Source organism: Pinus tabuliformis, chromosome 8 (assembly GCF_031772625.1).
Source record: "Pinus tabuliformis cultivar Carrire ecotype Pingquan chromosome 8, CPIR1, whole genome shotgun sequence".
Lineage (NCBI taxonomy): Eukaryota > Viridiplantae > Streptophyta > Pinopsida > Pinales > Pinaceae > Pinus > Pinus tabuliformis.
This window is the reverse complement of record NC_142294.1, coordinates 1,991,648,753-1,991,668,892: the sequence shown is the minus strand read 5'-3', so window position 1 is coordinate 1,991,668,892 and position 20,140 is coordinate 1,991,648,753. Positions and strand designations below refer to the sequence as shown.

The 20,140-nt window shown below is 38.8% G+C and overlaps 1 protein-coding gene across 2 annotated transcripts in view; it reads left to right on the top strand.

Moving 5' to 3' along the window:
* LOC149244438 (heptahelical transmembrane protein 4-like) overlaps positions 1-6,755 on the top strand; it is a 58,206-nt gene extending 51,451 nt beyond the window's left edge. For both annotated transcript variants that reach the window (XM_089374862.1, XM_089374863.1), the window contains exon 3: positions 5,862-6,755. In XM_089374862.1, the coding sequence (XP_089230988.1) occupies positions 5,862-6,515 (654 nt within the window). In that variant the 3' untranslated portion in view covers positions 6,516-6,755. The remainder of the gene's footprint in view (positions 1-5,861) is intronic.
* Positions 6,756-20,140: the final 13,385 nt, after the last annotated feature.

Below are 20,140 nucleotides of genomic sequence, written 5' to 3'. Positions count from 1 at the left end.
ACCTGAAGGTCAAGTTCGTACAACAACAAGGAGCTCACTTTCATGAAAGAAGCTATGATTAAGCTTGAAGTTTGAAAAGGATCAATATAATGCCTTCGTTGATGATGACAAGACAAAAGTGATGTGCAAGATTGATGACCTGAAATCTGTCACAAGATTGAAGGAAGAAGATGGCTCCATGATATCCAGGAAGGAAGAAAGCTCGATATATTGAGATGCGAAGGAAAGAGGGATCCATGCAGCTATAAATAATTCGTAGTTGATATTCTTATAAAAACAAGCTATAAGGCTTGTGATGTTGACTTCCCAAATTGAAAGGAAGTTTGGAATCTCCTATGGATTTGAGAGGAAGTAAAGGAGTCTCCTTGAATAGGAGCAAAGATTTGTTCCCTAAACTAAGAGGGAATGGGGATATCCTCTTTGGTTGAGAGGGAGTGATGATGGACATCACATATGCATTCTCTTCTTCATGTGTCATGCACTTGACCAAGACTAACAACCGTAAGTCTAAGTGAAGGCCTTGGAGAGAGAATGGTGGAGGATTGGATAAGCATTTGTGGTTTCCTTGAGGATAAAGCATCCAAGAAAGGAAAGGGACCGACACTCTTTGAGGATAGGATAAGTGTCCAAGATAAGAGTGGTTGAAGAGGACCGATATTCTTTGAGGATTCAGGTTTGGAAATCCAAGATAAGAATAGTCCTAAAAGGACATACCTTGTGAACATCCAGATGGGGTATGTGCCTTGTAGAGGTAGTGTGGTATCACACATAAAGCCTCCTAGCATAATGCTCTTGAATGAAGATGAGCTTGTCTAGTTAGGCCTCGAAAATTGTGTTGGTTAAAATGATGATGCTTACAGTTGGCTTATCAATCTGACTCTTCTTATGAGAACTCTTCAATTTGAGAATGATGTTGTACTGGTTGTACAATTATGAATACCTCCCTAGTTAAGAGGGAGTGTTGGAAATGTAACTAGTTTCGGTCTTCATAATTGTTGTTGTACTCATTTCAATATGTATCTTATGTAACAAACAAAAGAAGAAAAGAAAAAGTTATTATTTTAAAGCATGGGTTTCATGCTCTTTATTGATGGTCTTCTAGGTAAAAGCATGTTCTTCATGCTTCTAGGGTTTGTTAGGTCATAGGATTTATTGTCATGAGTCAAGAGAGTCAACATCATGTTTATAAGACCCTTCCAGGCAAAATATATCTTGTAAAAGAATTTATTTCAAGTCTAAAAATCCTGGAAACCTCTAAAGTACAAATCAGCCTTGCCAGCTTCAAGTCGGCCTAAAGGAGGGAATTCGATCCCTTGGAAAGGCTATATAAAGGAGTAGATTCGACCTCATTTGGCACTCTCACACTCACAAGTTTGATCTCATGAGAAGTTCGATCTGTAGCTAGGAAGCAAGAAGAAAAGAAGAGCGAATATCTAGAAGGAGAAAACATGGAACAAAACTTGTTTTTGGGCTCTATCTCTCTCACATGCGGGAGAATTAGGGTACTTGAAACTTCGAGGAAGGTTGAAATTGTAGGTCTGAGTTGCAGTATCAAGTTGTTAGGAGAGAAAATATTATGTTTTGACTTCGTTGACCTTGGGAAGATCTGTCTTGCTCAAAGAAGGATCTCTTGAAGAAGATAAATTAGGGTTTCTGCAGCTGCTACAAGGCTGAAGTTGCAGGGTCGAAGCTATGGTCAAACTTGCAGATTGATGCTGGATTGAGCCTTGATGGTCTAATCTATCTAGGACTTCTTGGAGCGCTGACTTGGTACTTGGAGGAGGACTTGGTCTAGGGTTTGGGTCTTTGTTGTCTCATTTGAAGTAGATTCTATAAGAAGAGATGAGTTTTTTCTAGGTTTTCCCCTGGAGGGGTTTTTTGGAGCCTAATTTTTGTGTTCACTGTCTTTATTGTTTTTCTGTTCTTGGTAATTGTTTGATGAAGAAGATCCAATAAAGAATCACAAGAAAGTAAATAAAGTTCACAAGCAATTATTATGGTTAAGGAAAAATTGAATTAATAGCTGCCACATTGTATTTTCCAACACATGGAAGGCACTTGTTTCATTTGTTCAACAATGTAAGGTCCTGGGTTGTACTGAGGCAGATCTGCTAGATTGTAGCCTTTCCCTTGTGCCGCATCCTTATAGGAGATGAGACCTTCAGAGTTCCTAGATCTTGAAGCACCTCTACACAACCTTAGGGTCAGGATTATAATGGAGTTTCTTGTGATGTAGTAGTCCCTCATCTGAGAATAATCCTGGAGCAACTTTCCTTAAAGAAGAAGACACTGTGACTTTGCAAGAATGCCCAACCCACTTTCTATATGTTGCTTCAGGTTTATCACCGAGTCTGAATCTGCTGCCCAGAAAAGGAAAAAATTCCCATTTAGTTTCTTGATCAAGATCTGGAAAGTTTCATGTTCTCACTCTTCCATTCTTCCATCCCACCCAAATTGGTGAAAACAGGGGAATCTCCTTATAGATTTGGGCCATGCAAGATGATGGCCGGTGACTCCTCCATAGCTTTTGTTGGGCTAATTTATTGACTAAATTAACACAAGTATTTAATTATCAATTCGGGTTTGTAAAACTTGGAGGCAAATCCACTGTATATGGACATCAGATATAATCAAGTTTAGAAGATAAAATTTGAAGAATTAAGGAAGTACATATTATAAATATAAACCTATTTTAACAATTTCTACTTCATTTATGTAATATATGTATGAGGGAAGAGGCTCCTAACTTAGGAGAACCAGGTTGTCCTTCCCTACAATACTACTTTCATGAAGATAAATCTAAGAGCACTATTAACAATGGTTTATGATGCAGAAGATGTAGAAGAAGATGCTCCTAACTAAGGAGGTCCAGATTGTCCTTCTTCACAATCCTACTATATCACAATCACCATTGCTTCAAACCAGAAATGCAAAAATAACTTCAAATGAGAAATGGAGAATGAAATTCAGTTTTAGTTCAAGATCAAATAGAAGGGGAATTTAACTTAAATTCCTTTGTGTCCCTTCATATGTAGATTAGAATTAAACCAATATTCATTCAACAATCATCACACATCTAAATATATTTGAAACAAAAACTAGTCTATGAAAACTATGAAAATTGAACCAAGAAGTGTACTTAGCTTGGTGTGGGGGCCCTCCACCCTTGCCTTGCACACTTGAAGAAATCTCAGCTACAGCAACTTTAGTAAATCAACCAAGCATGAAAAACAAATTGGAATGAAACAAGTTCTTCAAATTAGCCCCCAACTCCAATTATACAAAAGTTACATACAAATTCCATTTTCCATTACAAAAGCCATCAAAGTCTTGGCTTTAAATAGAGGTTTAATGAAACAAACTGATCTATATTATCTCTAACACTCATATCTACTCCTATCCACCTATCTAAGTCGAACTCATCCAATTCATCCCAAGAAATATGGTCAATCCCATAAAATCTCAAAATTGCCCTATTTTCTAGGGATTTTCTGGTGGCTAGTCATGTTTAACCAGCCTTGACCAAGCCTAATAAAGTTTGTTCTGGCCGAACCAATTGGAGTTAGCTTAGTCCTAGTTCCCAAGCTGTCCATCCATGCATCAAACTCGAGCCCAAGTGTCCTGCAAACATGTCATTCACATATAGCTATTACGGGAATTTCTGATTCAGTTCAAAATTGCACTTGAAACTCAATTTTCATAAAAACTTCTAGAAATTGCAAAATTAAAATTAAACACCTGAATATGCATAAAATACATCAAAATGAAATGGATATGATGGAAAATGGATGGAAAATATAAGAATTTCCCTAAGCAAAAATAGACCAAAACTGAGGGCCAATAGCTTTGACACGGTCAAAGAGACAAACCTGCAATCCCATCTGGGCATCAGCAAATGCAAACACAGCTTGGTATCAAATTATCAATATGTTACGTAATAGCCCATGACGAAACGGATTTACAAAGGTGAGTGGTTGCCAAGAGCAAATAAGGTATCTGGATCTGGTATCACCAACTTCTGCCACAAAAATTGGAGAATGGGATTTTGGATTACAGTGACTTGAAGAAAAACCTCATATTATCAATAACTTCTTCTCGTGCCCCTGGAAAATAGAGAACAGGGATAATTGGCATGATATTGACAATGGAAGCAGAAAGCTTAAGGTCATTTTCCAAACCAATAATGCATAGGGAGGGGGATGAAAATAAGAAATAAAGGCTCTATCTAGTATTTTGTATAACTGGCATTTGGCATCTCCAAGAAAGATTGGGGTCAGCGGAAATGATAATAAACACACATTTGAGCAAAAACATGTAACAGTGATCAACTCCAATAACATGCACATATCCCCAAATTCACATATGATTCCAGCATAAATCCTTGTCCTCTTATTTTATATTAGAGCAAATTCACCTGAAGAGTAATCGTTACATCTTGTTACATCAAGACATCTTACATACATTCTTACAGTACAGTGCATATTTATACATCAAGCCGATGTAAATACCTTATCAATCCTATGCCCGCTACAATGGGCTAATAACCTGTAGAATTGGGATTTGGTCTGCTTGTATGCTGCCAGGCATTTTCTCTTCGTGAATCGTGATTGTTGGGTCTCATAGGTTGGTCGTACCAAACATGACTCCCTTGACTTGTGCCTGTCTTCTCTGACATGTCTAGAATGTGTGTCAAGCCAAGGTCTGCCTCTCCTACCCACCAAAGGATGGTTCAAGTGGCTACCACACCTTAGCATTAATTCCCTTGTCCTGGTTGTCCAGTGGATGATGCTTATTTGTGGTGAGATAGTCTTTTCCTTTATAAATAAGATCGAGAAATCATGGCGTACACATCTCCACCAAAAAGTGCTAAAGATTATTCCATAGTAGAATAGAAAAATTCCTTGTAAAATAGTGACAACGCAGTTCTTGCTGATAAGTGATATGTTTTGTGATTCAAACATTCTTGTCTGAATTGGATTGTGCAATGGTTGTAACATACTTTCACTTTGCCATTTGAATGAACATTGTCAAATGATGCTAGAGCCTTTGTGTGGGGACTGACAATTGTTCCCCGTACATGCTGTGGTATTCTACTTTCCTTTTTATTTTTAGTGAAGGAACATGTCATATCTTATTGCATTTTCTGTGCAATATATTCTATTTTTTAGGATAGAGGGAAAGGCAGCTAGTGCAATCTTTGCAAGAATCATGCCATGCAAGTTTTAGTTTCTTTCATATTCTTCTATTTTTGTTTTGTCAGCATTATGGATGATGTATTAAAGTAAAAAGTTTTACATGAACCTATAAATAAAGCACAATTGCTGCAAACACATTACTATCTTAGTTTGGTTAACAAAGTCACCTATGACTGTTTTAATTTGGCAAACACCTACAATGTACAAATAAAATTTTCCAGAATAATAAACTTGTTACAATTTGCATGGTCTTTTACTTGCTCATGGCAACTCCTAAAGGACTTCCAGAAATTACCGTGATGAAAATCTGTGATTTTCATTCAAGTGGCACATACCTGAGAACTTTTGGACTAACGGGTGATATATTTGCATCATACATTAGTTTGGCTCATCTCTTGCAGAATTTAGATCAAATACTTAAATGGACTGCAATGTCTTGCTCCATGAATATATTATTGTTTGTTTGCATGTTTCTTACCATGTCTTGTTTAACAGAATCCTGCTGTTTCTAGCTTCGTGAATATGTTATTGCTTGCTTTCATGTTTTTGTTGTAATCCTTATGTTGTTATTGTTCAGAAGATAATGTCAAATGAAAAAATCATGAAAATTATCGAGCGCATTGCAACTATGTGATTGTTCATATCTAATTTCTCTTTCATCTGCAGCAAACAATGAAACAGGATATTGCAAACATAATTGCTCCATATTTGCAAAGACCAATTACTCGATGGCCCTTTTTTGTGTTCCTTGGAGGTGCAATGTTTTGTCTTCTTGCCAGCAGCAGCTGCCATTTGCTTTCATGCCACTCAGAACTACTTTCCTATGTCATGTTACGATTTGATTATGCTGGAATTGCTGCACTTATAGCAACTTCATTTTATCCTCCAGTTTATTACTCATTTATGTGCAAGCCATTCTTCAGGAATATGTATTTGGGTATCATCACTTTTGGGGGAGTTGTTACGATGCTGGCATCCCTGTTGCCTGTTTTTCAACATCCAAAATTTCGCACGTTCAGGGCATCATTATTTTTTGGAATGGGAGTTTCTGGTATTGCACCTATTCTCCATAAGGTGGTACTTTATAAGGATGACCCAGTGGCGCTCTACACTACCGCATATGAAATTGCCATGGGTGTATGCTATGGCCTTGGAGCCGTGGTGTATGCAACAAGGATTCCAGAACGATGGAAGCCTGGAAAATTTGATATTGCTGGTAACAGCCACCAACTTTTTCATGTACTCGTAGTTGCTGGTGCCTGCACACACTACAAAGCTAGCCTTTTATATCTCGAATGGCGTGATGCAAAGCAATGCTAAGTCCTATTCAATCATCAATGTTAAGTATAAAGTACATTTGCAATGGAAAACATTGTATATATTCTGGAAATTTTTAAAAATATGTAGAACTTCCCAAACCTCTACTTTGGACCAAGGCTGGTGGGTAAATATTATTCCCAGTTTTGGGCATTCTTAAAGTAGGCAGCTCTATATAAATTGAACAATTTGCATGCTATAGTCGATGATTAAATCAATTCCATGTGCTTTTTGCCTTTCTTATATTGTTATAGTATGTGCATCCATTGTATGTTTTGGTTTGCTTTGATGGCCTTTGTGATTTCTCCTCTGTATAAGGATTTTTGTAGTTTTTCAATAATATTTCATATTTAACATATGGATTGGGGGATAAAAGCTACAAATGTCGATTTTCAGAGCATGGCAAGCAGATTCTGCACTTTGAAAATAACTCAAACACCAGGTAGCTAAAAAACTGAAAATTCCATTTAAAACAACTTTTGAATGTAATACTCTACAAATAAGAACTGCTGAAAATACAAACAACAAAATACATAGCTCTGGACTTTTAAGCACATCTTTAGAAAATTTGAAAAGAAAAGCTAAAACCCACTAACCGTCCTAGTGGTGTGCACTAGGTTTATTTTATGGAACAAGAGACTGAAGGCAGATACAATGCATATAGACATTTAGTGATACAACCTAGGTAATAGAGTAAAAAACCTAACCCTAGGTGAGAGCACCCTCATGCATAGATAATGCTGCCAAGAACAGTGTGCCTAATTAGAGAACATGAAGTCACTACATGCACACACTAAGCCTCCAAACTGAAGATACACCAATACATGGCCTCCTTGTGGTCTATGCACCTCATAGAGAAGATCAACCCAAATCATGCAATGTGCCCTCTGCCCCTAGAAAGCAGTGTCTTTGTTTAAAACTAAAACAAGAAACAAGAAATTAACTAATGTGCTCTCTGCCCGTTGAGAGCTGTCTTTGTTTAAAACTAAAAAAAGAAACAAGAGATTAACTAACAATGGTGCATGCACATTGGAGGCATGCATGTGCCCTCTACATAGTACAAATCACATAAACAACAATGCTCCTTCAAAAAAAACTTGACCTACCCCTAGTTCCATTTGCCTTCAATATTGTATTCTAGAGGTATGGATTTGTTTTACCTACAGATATATATATTGTCACGGCCATGCTACAAGGAAGAATAACTGTCGAGCAAAACAAAGTATAAGTCTAACACCCTCTCTTTGTGAGGAAGGTGTTCTCCAGCAAAGGTAATGTCACCCTTAGTTTCTTGAACTTTCCTTTGCCAAGGGCTTAGTCAAAAGTGTTTGTTGCCTGTGAATCTTAGGGAACATGCTCAAGAAGCATTTCTCGCTTTGGAATACTTTGTTCGAGGAAATGCTACTGAATGTGTATATGCTTATAAAGATCATGAAAAAGTGGCTTCTCTAAGAGCCTAATGCAATTATGGCTATCATAGTGTACAATTGTTGGCTCCAACATACATGAATCACCTCTTTTATAAACTTGCTGCCATGTACTTTGCTTCTATTGAGCTCAATGCTAACGGTTCTTGTGCCTTGTGGAACTAGGGTATCATACTTGACACTAAAGCTGAAACAAAACCTTAAAAGTGTTGTTCCTAGCACTAGCACTAGCACCCCTTGCCTATTGTAGATCCATAAAGCCATGCAACATCCTCCTTCCATCCTCCATACCTCAACCCTAACAAAATGTTCCCTTTAAGCAGTGCAACACATGCCTTGCCAGAGTATAGTGAATACGTGTTGATTCAATGATACATTGAGTCAATGTATTTATTGCAAAACAAATATTAGATAGAAATAGAAGGGAACTTGTTACTGCCCAAAGTAATGGTCTCATCAAGGTCCTCATGAGACATTAAGGTGGTACCACACACAACAAGTGTCCACTGTCACCTCGGAGTGGGTCCCCATTCTTTAAGCTCAACTCGTATTCAAAGGCTATGAGAGGATTACCTATGTAAGATGCTTCACCAAAGACATTAAAAAACCAATGCTTAGTAATGGAGTCTAGGGTTAAGATGAGAGTTAATTGTTGATTTAAAAATGATAATGCATAAATAATACAAACCAACAAATACGAATCACTCAAAACTTAAATATATAATATTCTAAACACAAATGAGTGAACAAATAAAACCCTTGCTGAATATGAAGTGTTTTTGTAAGCTGTAAACTGCTTGCTGTTTTGTATCTTCAAGTTTAAAAGGATGTAGAAAAATGTAGAAAACAACAAGATAAATCCCCTATGGGGGCCACCCACAATTGTGGAAGCACTCTAGATTGATGGTCTACAGGTGCGTGAAGTTAGGGTAGACAATATACAACAATTTAACACCCAGAGGTTTAGATTTACAGTTAAATTGGAGTTTCCAGCGAGCTAGAAACTACTTGTGGAGATTTGGAGTCAAATCCCCCTTGGGACAAAATGTAGAAATTATTCTAGCAAGCATTTCTAACTTTTGATGGCTAGAATATGTCTATATACATCCAAAATACTAATAATATGTCATAGAACAATTTTGGAAATAAAACGAGGATGTATATGGTTTATATTTACTTGGGGGCTTTCCTTGTATATAATATTTTGTTAAATCTGATTTATAATCTCCTGTAAATGACCGCAGATCTGTTGAGTGCAGAAAACAAGAATGAAAACATTCATTGGATAAAATATAAAATTTAAGCCCAAAACCTGGATCCACTAGCTAACTTGAAATAAAACTTGGAGCACAAGCTAGTAATAATTTTTTTAGTATTGTATTTTTATAAAACAAAAATGTAAAGTTTTGGATTTTAAAATATATTGGTTATTTTGGTGAGGCTTACTTGGCTTTGCAATTTACTTTTTCCAAGTTTCAGATTGCGATCTCAACCCTTTCTAGATTTAACCTTGTGATTTGGACTAGGAAATGAGATTGGAGTCGAAAAGACTCACATCCACCTTAAAGTAAGATAGTTCTATTGGCTCCCAAATCCAACTAGGAGTGATTTCCCTTGAAATGTCTCCAACCACTAAGTCGATTGTGGTGTTGAATGAGATCCTGTTTTCATAGAAGGAATCTCTCATAAAAGTTTGTCAAGCAAAATGGATTTAATAGCACCCAACCACCAACAAAGAAGAAGACGAGGGCTAGCGCCCTAGCCTTTCCTTCCACATGATTTGTAGTCCCTCATTGGATCAACCCAAGAAGCTTTGTGTAACCTGGGATACCTATATCTATCTTATAAAACACAATATCCACAATACGAAGAAGAAGAATAACATAACATTCAACCTACAAGATGTTGAGAAATCATTGTATGTAGATATTAGGGCTTGATCTCTCTTTTCTTGATAATTGTGATTTATGTTGGCTTCTTTTTCTTCTTTATTATATTATCTTTCATCAAGCAATTACAAAATTAATATGTATGAAGATCACAAGAACAAGGATCACAAGATATAGGCATTCAACCAGAGAAAAATCCCTATCTAGGGGAAAACTTAGTCCAACTCTTCCACTGTACATTCAAATCAAGATGAGACAATCCAAGACCCTTTTGACATAGACAAAGACCTTTAATCACCAAGTCAATCCCTCCTTCAAGTAGATGTATTTTTCCGAAGTCTCCAAGTGTCAGCTCCCCAAATGCAGCTTCAATCTAGAATTTTGGCCCCTAGCTACAAAATTTCGGACCTACAACTACTCTAGAATTTCAGCGCCCAATTACATAATTCCAGACCTGCAACTACTCCAATATTTCAGTTCCCAACGACTCGTCCATAAACCCTAGGAGTCTTTGCACGTCTAAGAGATAGATTCCCAAAGCTTTGATTTTGTTTCTTCCTTCAATAAGGTCTTCTTATGCAATTCACTCTCTTTTATGTCCTCTTTCTCTTGTAGATCGAATTTTTTTGAGTGTGCTTCCAAATGAGTTAAATTGCCTCTATTTACAATGATTATGTTGGGTCAAATATCCCTTATCCAGGCCGACTTCATCAGGATAGGGCCGACTTGGTGAGGAGGTGACAAATGACTCTTTTGACTTAAAAATAAATTTCTTTACATGAAACAAATGCGCAAGAAGGGTCTATTAAACGTGGAAAATACTCTTTTGACTCATGACAACCTTGAATTATTCAACGGGGGCTATGACCTAGAAAATAAATAAAAGTGCATGAAACCCATGCTTCAAAAATATTTTCCTTTTACACTAAAGTTTTCTTTTGACAAATACATAAGATTGACGCTAGTTACATTCTTCAACACTCCCTCTTAATTAGGGAGGTATTCATAATTACATATATACAAAGGTACATGGAAGATCTCAAAATAATATGCTCTATGAAGAGTCACAACACACACAATGTTACAGTTAGATACCTGACCAAAGTATCTAACTAGGTGGGACTAAGGCGTGTTCCAAGCTTTAGCCACTAGGTACCATCAGAATTTAGCTCTAACACCAACCCAGGGATCTAGGTGCATATCCAAGGACGGAGCTCCAAGACCAATGCCACCCTCCCTACTTCGGGATCTAGACATCATCACAAGCCAATCAGATGTCCTCCCAAGCATCTTGTCTCCCTAGGATGCTTCATCTCTCCTTATCTACTAAATCCATAATATCAACCAATCCAAGCATGCTTTTGAAATATTCAAACTTCTTATTTGGAAGAGATTTTGTCAACACCTCAGTGACCTGTTCATCTGTTAGAATATACTATAGTTTCACAAGCCCATCCTGTACCAAACTTCTTATGTAGTGGTACTTATATTGATATGCTTCATCCTTGGCATGAAACACATGGTCTTCAAACATCTTGATGTTGTTTTGATTATCACAATTTATCATGGTAGGATCCAATGGCCTTACAAACAAATCTGACAAGAGTTTTCTTAACCAAACTTCTTATTTTCCTACTTCACATGCAACAACATATTCAACTCCAACACTACTTAAAGCAACAAGATCTTGTTTTCTACTCATCTATGGAATCATTGCAGATCCCAAATTGAAACAACCACCGATATTGCTTCTTCCATCAGTGTCACCGCTGGCGACTCCACTGGGGACTTATTCAGAAAAATCCAAGAAACAACTTGGAAGATGGCTCCGAAGAGGAAATCTCGTTTTCTGGAGAAAGTGCTCCTTTTCTTCAGAACTTTTTCATGTTTAGTTCTGATCTTTGATGGTGGACAGAGATTAGGCACTTCAAAGTTAGGTCATCCACCTGGCGACTCCACGTGATTTCCAATCAAGACTCCACTGGAGGAACGAACCCGAAAGAGAAAATCTTTAAGTTTCCTCTAAAACAGTTCAGCAACGCTGCATTCCAGCTTCTATTATTTCCTCTTCCATCCCAGCTGTTCCGACTGTTCTGTTTCTTCTTGCTGTTCCATTCATCCCGACAAATATGGCTAACAGATATGCACCTTTATATGCCTCAGGGTTATCAAACCAAAATCACATATTTTGATGGTACTAGTTCTTGCACAGCCCTGCAGCGTACCAAGAAAATACAGGACTATTTTGAGAGTTATGAAATAGATGATGAAGGTGTAAGAATGAAGATTTTTGTCCAAAGTTTAACAGGAGATGTAAGGCCTTGGTTTAGAGCTCTTCCTGCAAATTCCATAGCTGACCCAGAGGCCCTTTACCAAACATTTCTTAACAGATGGGAGAAGAAGAAGCACCTGTTGCACATATTATCCGAGTATGACACTATCAAAAGAGGCCCTCAAGAAGTTGTCTTGGACTATTGTGCCAGGTTCAACAATGTTTACAACGCTATTCCACAAAACCTTAGACCTCCACCTGATCTTGCTTTATACAAATTCCCTGATGGATTTGATTCAGACATGGCTTATCAGTTAAGGGAAAGATCCCCTCAAACCTTAGTAGACATGCAGAATATAGCTACTGGTGTGGAGGCAAACCTGATTTCCAAACGAGACAGAGCAAGCGCTGAGAGAAGGGCTACTTTCGAAAATGAAACTTCATTTTCTGAGCAATATATGGATGAATCTCCAAATCTATTGTATGAGTATAATTGCTTTTCTTCTTTCAGTGGTCTGCCCAAATATCATCAATACGATGCAGATTTTGCGCCTCAAATCCAAATTAACCTTGCACAGGAATCAGAACCTATTTTTGCAGAAAGCAATGTTCAGGTTCAGCAGCTCGAACCTAGTGATCAGCTTGTTCATTTCAGCTATGAAGAGGAGGAGGAAAATGCAGAAAATATTGAAACCAGTGAAGCAACTTTACCTTTTTGTTTTGAGTCTTTTCAGTCTATTAGGGAGAATTATCATGCAATTAATAATCAAGTGTCAGCCTGCTTTGATACGGACCATCTAGAGGAGAATCAAATCTTTGCTTATAATGCATCACCTCTAGATTTGCAGCCCCAAAGAGCCATTGAATGTCAGATTGAAGAGAGAGACTCGGAAGCAGCTGCTTATGATCAAATGGTCCAAGTGGACCTCCTGCCTCTTTGTTTTCAGTCTTCTGAGTTATTTAAAGAAAAAGATGAACAACAAGTGCAGATCAGTCAAGTCCCATTCGAGCCTGTTTATAATGAGTTGCAAGTATCGCTCCAAGTTTTGTGCAATCCATTAGATGGCAGGCTGAGTGATCAAATAAATCAGTGCTCTTCTCCATTAGCGGGCTGTGTGCCTCAATATCAAAATGTTGATGGTTTCCAGATTCCAAGGCATGATAGTCATCCTAAACCTTGGTACAGCTCTTTAATTCAGCTCAGCAATTGTGTATATATGTTGCAGGACCCTTTTGTACAACGTTTAGATTCAGCAAAGGAGATCAGCAGTTTCCTGATCTTCTCAATGGTCAACAAAGCTATATCAGATTGCAAGATCTCCATTTCAAGTACCAACAAGCACAAGCAGCAAAGCTCACTGATGTTCATAATACTTAAGTGGCTGCATTGGCTGTTTCATTTCACCTAATAGCAAAGAAGGTGCTGATTAGAGTAAGTAGGTAGGATTTCAAGTTTTTCTGTTGTGGACAGTAGCTTGCTGCAGTTGAAGCCCGAAGTGAAGGCCCTAAGCTCTTCAAGCATGCTATCATATTTATACAATAAAGCAGCCAGCAAAGGGAAGTTTTTCAGAATACAACAACATTTGAAGATCAAGGCAATCTGACCTGTTGTTCTTGACTTTTCATCTGGAAAATCCATCCCCAAGTGGAGCCACTGTTAGCCTCCTATTGCAATAGGTTTCATATTTCATGATTGATTGTTTTACATGCCAAATATGTCATCTTTGCATGCTGCAAGGTTCCATATTTTCAAGAAGTTCCATTTTGAAGAGTCATACCATTTTTTGAAGAGTTAAGGGAAAGCCAAACAGCTTAATCTTGGCTTCCCTAGGTTTAAATTGCTTGTTTTAGAAGATAGAGAATGAATATCTGTCCAAAAAGCTTAAACTTGGCAGATCAGTAACTAGGTAGAGAAATGAAGGAGCCCAACTGCTTAATCTAGGCCCTTGGAAGAAATAAGGGTACATTTAGATATGAAGGCAGTTAAAAGAAAAGAGGACAATCAGGGTCTGCAAGTCCAAGTGCACCCATGCAAAAAGAAGAAAAAATACTAGGCAAGTAGGCTGGGTAAGTAGTTTTGTGGTTGCAGAATCAAGCTATGTGATCCATTTCATGTTTTCAAATGTTATATCTATTCAGATCACAAGTACAAGGCAATTTTCCTTTGGTGGAGCTCATGTAAGACATGTCTAACTCCCCCTTCTTCTTATTCCCCAAATCACTCACTAACATCCCCTTGAGGACCTTAGGATCTGCCCAACCAGTCCTGTTATCATTTCATTTTTTGTAAAAAAACTAAGTCAAGCTTTGACTTTTTTCAGTGAAAAGAAGCCACATTTCTTGTGTAAAAATCATTTCTCCACAGTCCATTCACTTCCTATGCCTAAGTTTCAGTTCACAAACTTAGCTCCCTACACTTCACCTCACAAATTCATATTAACTTCTAACATCATTATGTAAATCCCCATCTATTTCCCCTTCCCCTTACTAAAAGCACCAAATAGCTCCCCTATGTACATATCCCACCTTATAGCATTATAGCTATGTGTATAGGGTTTTGGGAAATGATAGTCCATTTGGGGCTTAGCATTAGCCCATCCGCATCCTAACCCTGGGATTAACTTAACATTTGGTTAAGTTAATAACCATTCCCTTCCCCTTTCTTACCCATAAAACCTTAATGTTTTACCCTGGCGCTCATATTTTTGGGTTTTGTTTAAATATTTTGATTAAACTTTACCCCCGGCGCACAAACCATATCTAAAACCCATAAACCCAAAGTCTAAACCCCCGCAACATTGTATAAATATTCGAATATTCCAGCGGGCCCCGCACACAAACCTGCCGCCAGCTCCGCACTCCGTCAGCCCTCCGATCCGCCTGCCCAGATCCAACGGCCCAGGTGCATCTCGGAGCCGCCCTGACATCCGACGGTTATCCTCCGATAGCTTGGCGGTTTTTCCATCGTATAGAAGGACGCGTGTCCGCCCTTGATTGTATCAGAGCCCCTCTGACATTTACCACCCTCGTATAGGAGGCGGCCCAATGAAACCACAAATCGCCTTCTGTCTCTCCGCCCCTGACGTCAGCGCCACGTCAGCACTACGTCACCCCTGCGTCGACCCCCCACTGCTACGTGTCAACTGCCATCGCATCTTCCTCCGTCCCTACCCCGCCATCGTGTCCTGTGCCACGTCACCCTGTCGTACTGCCACGTCACCCTGCTGACGTCACCGCTGTACTGGGACCCACTGCTGACGTCATCACCAAAAAGGGCGCGAAGCGCGAAATTTGCAGCGAAGGATGCCCAGAATGAAAAACTGAGGCAGTTTTAGATGCGCGATTAGCGCTTAGCGCTAATCGCGCATCGCTAAGAAAAATTGACCAAAATTGAAGCCCTCTCATGGCTCGGCTACCAGCAGGCCCGAAAATTGGCAGTTTGACAGGATTTCTTCATTCATATTCATATTCAAATCGGCCAGCGCCGATATCATTCCAGAGGCCACGAAAAACATCTGCAGCAGCCATTTTTGCCTTGAAAATGCAGAAGAGGGGCGATTTGACAGTTTCAAGCATATCAAGGGAGAGAAAGTGGCCTGAATCAACTGTGAAAGAGTATCAGAGGAAAGATGAAGCCTAGATTAAATTGAAGAGTATCAGTGAAGCGACAAAGAGTATCAGATCGGCAATACCAAAGTAGGGGAACATTGAAAGCCCCGAGCAAAAGTCAAAGAAGCAGTAAAGACCAGTCAAAGCTTATCAGGTTGGGATTAGTGCACATTAAAGCCACCTAAAAGCAGCACAACCGCCTTAGAAGTACAAGATAAAAGACAAGACACAGTTATTGCAGAAACACTATACAGAGCCATAAGGACACCACATTAACTCATTTTGATACAGCTGCCCCCAGGGTAGCTCAAAGATATTTTCTTGCATTAATTTCAGGACAAGATTAGGTTAAAAGGACTCATTTCCCTCAGACCTGTTTAGGTCTGCTGTAATAGATATTTTTGGATATTATTTTCTCTATATAAACCACCCTGATTCATTGTTTAAGGGTTGGTTGGTTGATATTCCTCATGCTGGACTTGCGCTGTATTTTTGAGAAGCTCTGTAATCAAAGACTGCTGGAATGCTTTGGATGAAGAAATGACTGTTGTGTTATTAATGGTTAAAGAGTGACTGTGGAATTCCTGTGCTACTACATGGCTCAATAAGTTTTTCTACCTCTGTTTACAGTTTTATTATGTTTATGCACAATTGTGTTACCATCTAAATAGCAAGAAAAATGAATAGCTTAGGTTTTGCTTGACTGCACCTTATGCTCAATTCTTGTTATTTCTATATGTTTTCCTCAGAAATGGTTATGAATATGCATACTTAAATGATCATGTTTACCCTGTTTCTTTCACATATGGCTGTTTTTTAGGAATTCTTTACTGCTCCTAAACAAACTTTCATCCACCTTCCCTCTATGTTAGCTAATGAAAGATTCTTAGTTGCCTTTCATTTCTGACCTTCATTCCATCTTTATTCCAGCCTGATAATGTTCTATGTGTATCTATTCTGCTCTATATTCCTCTTGTGACCAAGAAAACGCAACAGCAAGCCTTAATCCATGACTCCATGCCCAATGGTTTGAACTTCTCATAGTATGCATCCCAACTCTGCTTGAAAACATCTCCTTCCCACCAAAATCAAAACAAAACCCTTGTACACCATAACTAGACTAAAATAAACCCAAAACAAAGTTAAATCATAAAGAGAGAGCCCTCTCTAACTGCAGGTAGGCTAGGACCTGCAGCCCAAATATTGGTTTGTGGTTACCTCGGCCGTATCCCTTAAGGAGCTAAGGGACAACCTGAGTGTTAACAACTGCCACCCCAATCAAAATCAGCAAAATCAGTTAGTTTAACTTCTTTTTTCCATCATATTTTAGGCAATGATGAATTGTTCCACGTAGGTATCTCAAATATGCTTGGAAACTATCTGATGGTCATGATGAGGCTCCAACAAAGCGTATGTCAGGTTTGGTATTCACCAAGTACATCAAAGAGCCCACAAACTTACAATAGTTTGTAGGATCAACGAGACTAGAGTCAGAACTTCTCAACTTATTTAGATTTGTGATCATGGGAGTAGTCATAGGCTTGGTATCCATCATACCACACTTTTGTAACATCTTGATTATATAATTTCCTTGACCAAGATATATCTCACTGAGTTTCTTCCAAACTTCTAAGCCCAAATAGTAATGCATGAATCCCATATCTTTCATTTCCAATTCAGCGGCCAACAACTTCTTAAATTCTAGAATTTTGTGCTCCACACCTACAACAAATAAATCATCCACATATAAAAGTATAATAAATAGTTCATTCTTCACTATCTTGATGTAGAGGTTTGCATCAACATAAATTTTGACAAAGCCAATCCTTAAAACATAAGCATCCATCCTCGTGGACCAAGCCCTAGGAGCTTGCTTCAATCCATATAGAGCTTTCTTTAGTCTGCAAACATGAGTATCCCTTATATTTATCTCAAAGCCTTCTGGTTGTTCAATATATACTTCTTCATCAATGGTTCCATCCTTTGATGTATATTCCATCCCATAGTTGCAGCTAGCAAAACCAAGGATCTAATAGTAGTGTACCTCGCAGTGGGAGCAAAGGTTTCTTCATAATCTATTTCTTCCTTTTGAGAGAAACCCCTTGCAACAAATCTTGCTTTGTATTTGTTTATGATTACATCAACGACATGTTTGATTTTGTAAATCCATGACCCAGATCTTGTGGGGAGGCCCCCAAGATCTAAAAAATTGAGATGCTAGAAGAGAAGAGGAGAACATACAGTAAACAAAACCACAAAGAAACTTTTTATTAAAACAGAGAATAACTGTAAAAGCTACATTGTGGTGGACAATCTCCCTTTTACAAAATGTGACTTGTTACTTATAGCATTTTTTAGTTACAATACCATGGTTAAATTCCATGGGTGAATGAATACCATGAGTAGATGTCACTTAAAAGACCATGGGTGAATGAATACCATGGGTGTATGCCACTTGCAACAAATCTTGCTTTGCATTTGTCTATGCTTCCATCAACGACATGTTTGATTTTGTAAATCCATGATCCCAATCTAAAAAATTGAGATGCCAGAAGAGAAGAGGAGAACATACAGTAAACAAAACCACAAATAAACTTTTTATTAAAACAAAGAATAACTATAAAAGCTACATTGTGGTGGACAATCTCCCCTTTTACAAAATGTGACTTGTTACTTATAGCGTTTTTTAGTTACAATACCATGGGTAAATTCCATGGGTGAATGAATACCATGGGTAGATGTCACTTAAAATACCATGGGTGGATGAATACCATGGGTGTATACCACTTACAATACCATGGGTAAATTTCATGTGGGGATGATTACCATGGGTGGATGCCACTTTCCATTTAAATCATTCCCCCCCACTTAAGAAACAATGGTCCTGCTGTAGCGGCTACAACCACCCTCCAAAATTTTGCCTTAGCTTTGTTTTGGAGCCTCCCTACCAACTATCCTTAACAACATGTCTTGCACTGTAGGTTTCATTGATTTCTCAGTAGCTTGCCATCTTGTGCATGTCATTTTGCTTCACTCCCCTCGCAGGGTGCCATTCTGGACTTGGGCTAGTTGCTGGCTGAGCAGCGCCCTCAGAAAATTGCACAATTCTGGAGGGGAACCGGACTTCCCCCCAGAAATTATACAAATCTGTTAGACAGACTGATGAGCTCCAAAATTGCACAGAACAATTAGACAGGCTTCCTTGGGAAAATTGCGCAATCTGGCCCAACATTGTAGCTTAGCCCAGAAATTGCGCAATTCTGGGCAGCAATCACCTGCTCCTCCTAGAAATTGTGAAATCCCTCTTAGATAGCGAGCCCAGTTCCTCTCAGAAACTGTGCAAATCCATCTCTCATTCAAGCAGGTTGTTACATGTGCCTTCAGGTTGACCGGTTCCCTCCGAGACCAAGCAAAACTGATTTGCATGCATGGGTTTCTCTTCTCGAAATAGCAAAAGGAAGCATGCAAAATGCATCCCTAGATCTAGGGATCTATTTTTAGCCGCTGGAGGTTACATGCAAAAATCATTTCAGAAACCTCTCACCAAGTGTCTCTTTTTCCTATATTTGTGGCATGTGCGTCATAACTTCAGTCTTATCAAAACTTATGAACCAGACGCTGCAGAGCTCATTCCTCACATTGACCTTGCAACTCTGACATCCCACATCACATTTAGGAGTCTTTGACACTTTCAGCTTAACTGTTTCAGGGTAAGTCTGCTTCTCATGTCTTGTGTTGTGTTTCTGTCGCTTTTTGTGTTTCGCTTTGTGTAAGTGTTGTCTACTTGATTTCAATGAGCGCTTGCTGTCGTTTTGATGTATGTTAGCTTGTAGAAGCACCGTTTCAGTTTTTGTTCGCATCTCACTGTTGTCGCATGCATGACACTATTTTTGCACCAATGGTCGTCGTTGCGGCAACTCACTTGACACGCATGCATGTTTTCCTATTTTTCTGAATCCTGCACTTACTGTTTGCATGCATGATCATTCACTCTTGTTTACACTCAGTATCACCATGCATTCAGACTTCTCATGTTTTAAGTGGCCTGTTGGTGGGTCTAGGCTGCCTTGGCCCAAACCTTGCCTTGCTCGGTTAGCATTGTGCATTTCTGGAAGTGAAGACTCTGCGTTCCCTCCAGAAATTGTGCAAGTTTGGCTCAACACTGACATCCAGGCTTGCATTGCACAATCCTGGGAGGCAATGCCTTGTTGGCCCTAGAAACTGCGTAATGTAGTTTCCTGGTTTGCATGTCATTGTTGACTGAAATTGCGCATTGCGTAGTTTCAGTCCTCAGCAGGCCAGGCTGGATTGCACATTGCACAGTTCCAGCAGTCAGTGAGCCTCCTGACCGCCGGACTGTGCCTTGCGCAATTTTGGTAGTCAGTCTCCCAGCCTCCTGGTGAAAATTACGCAATATTCACAGATAGTCAC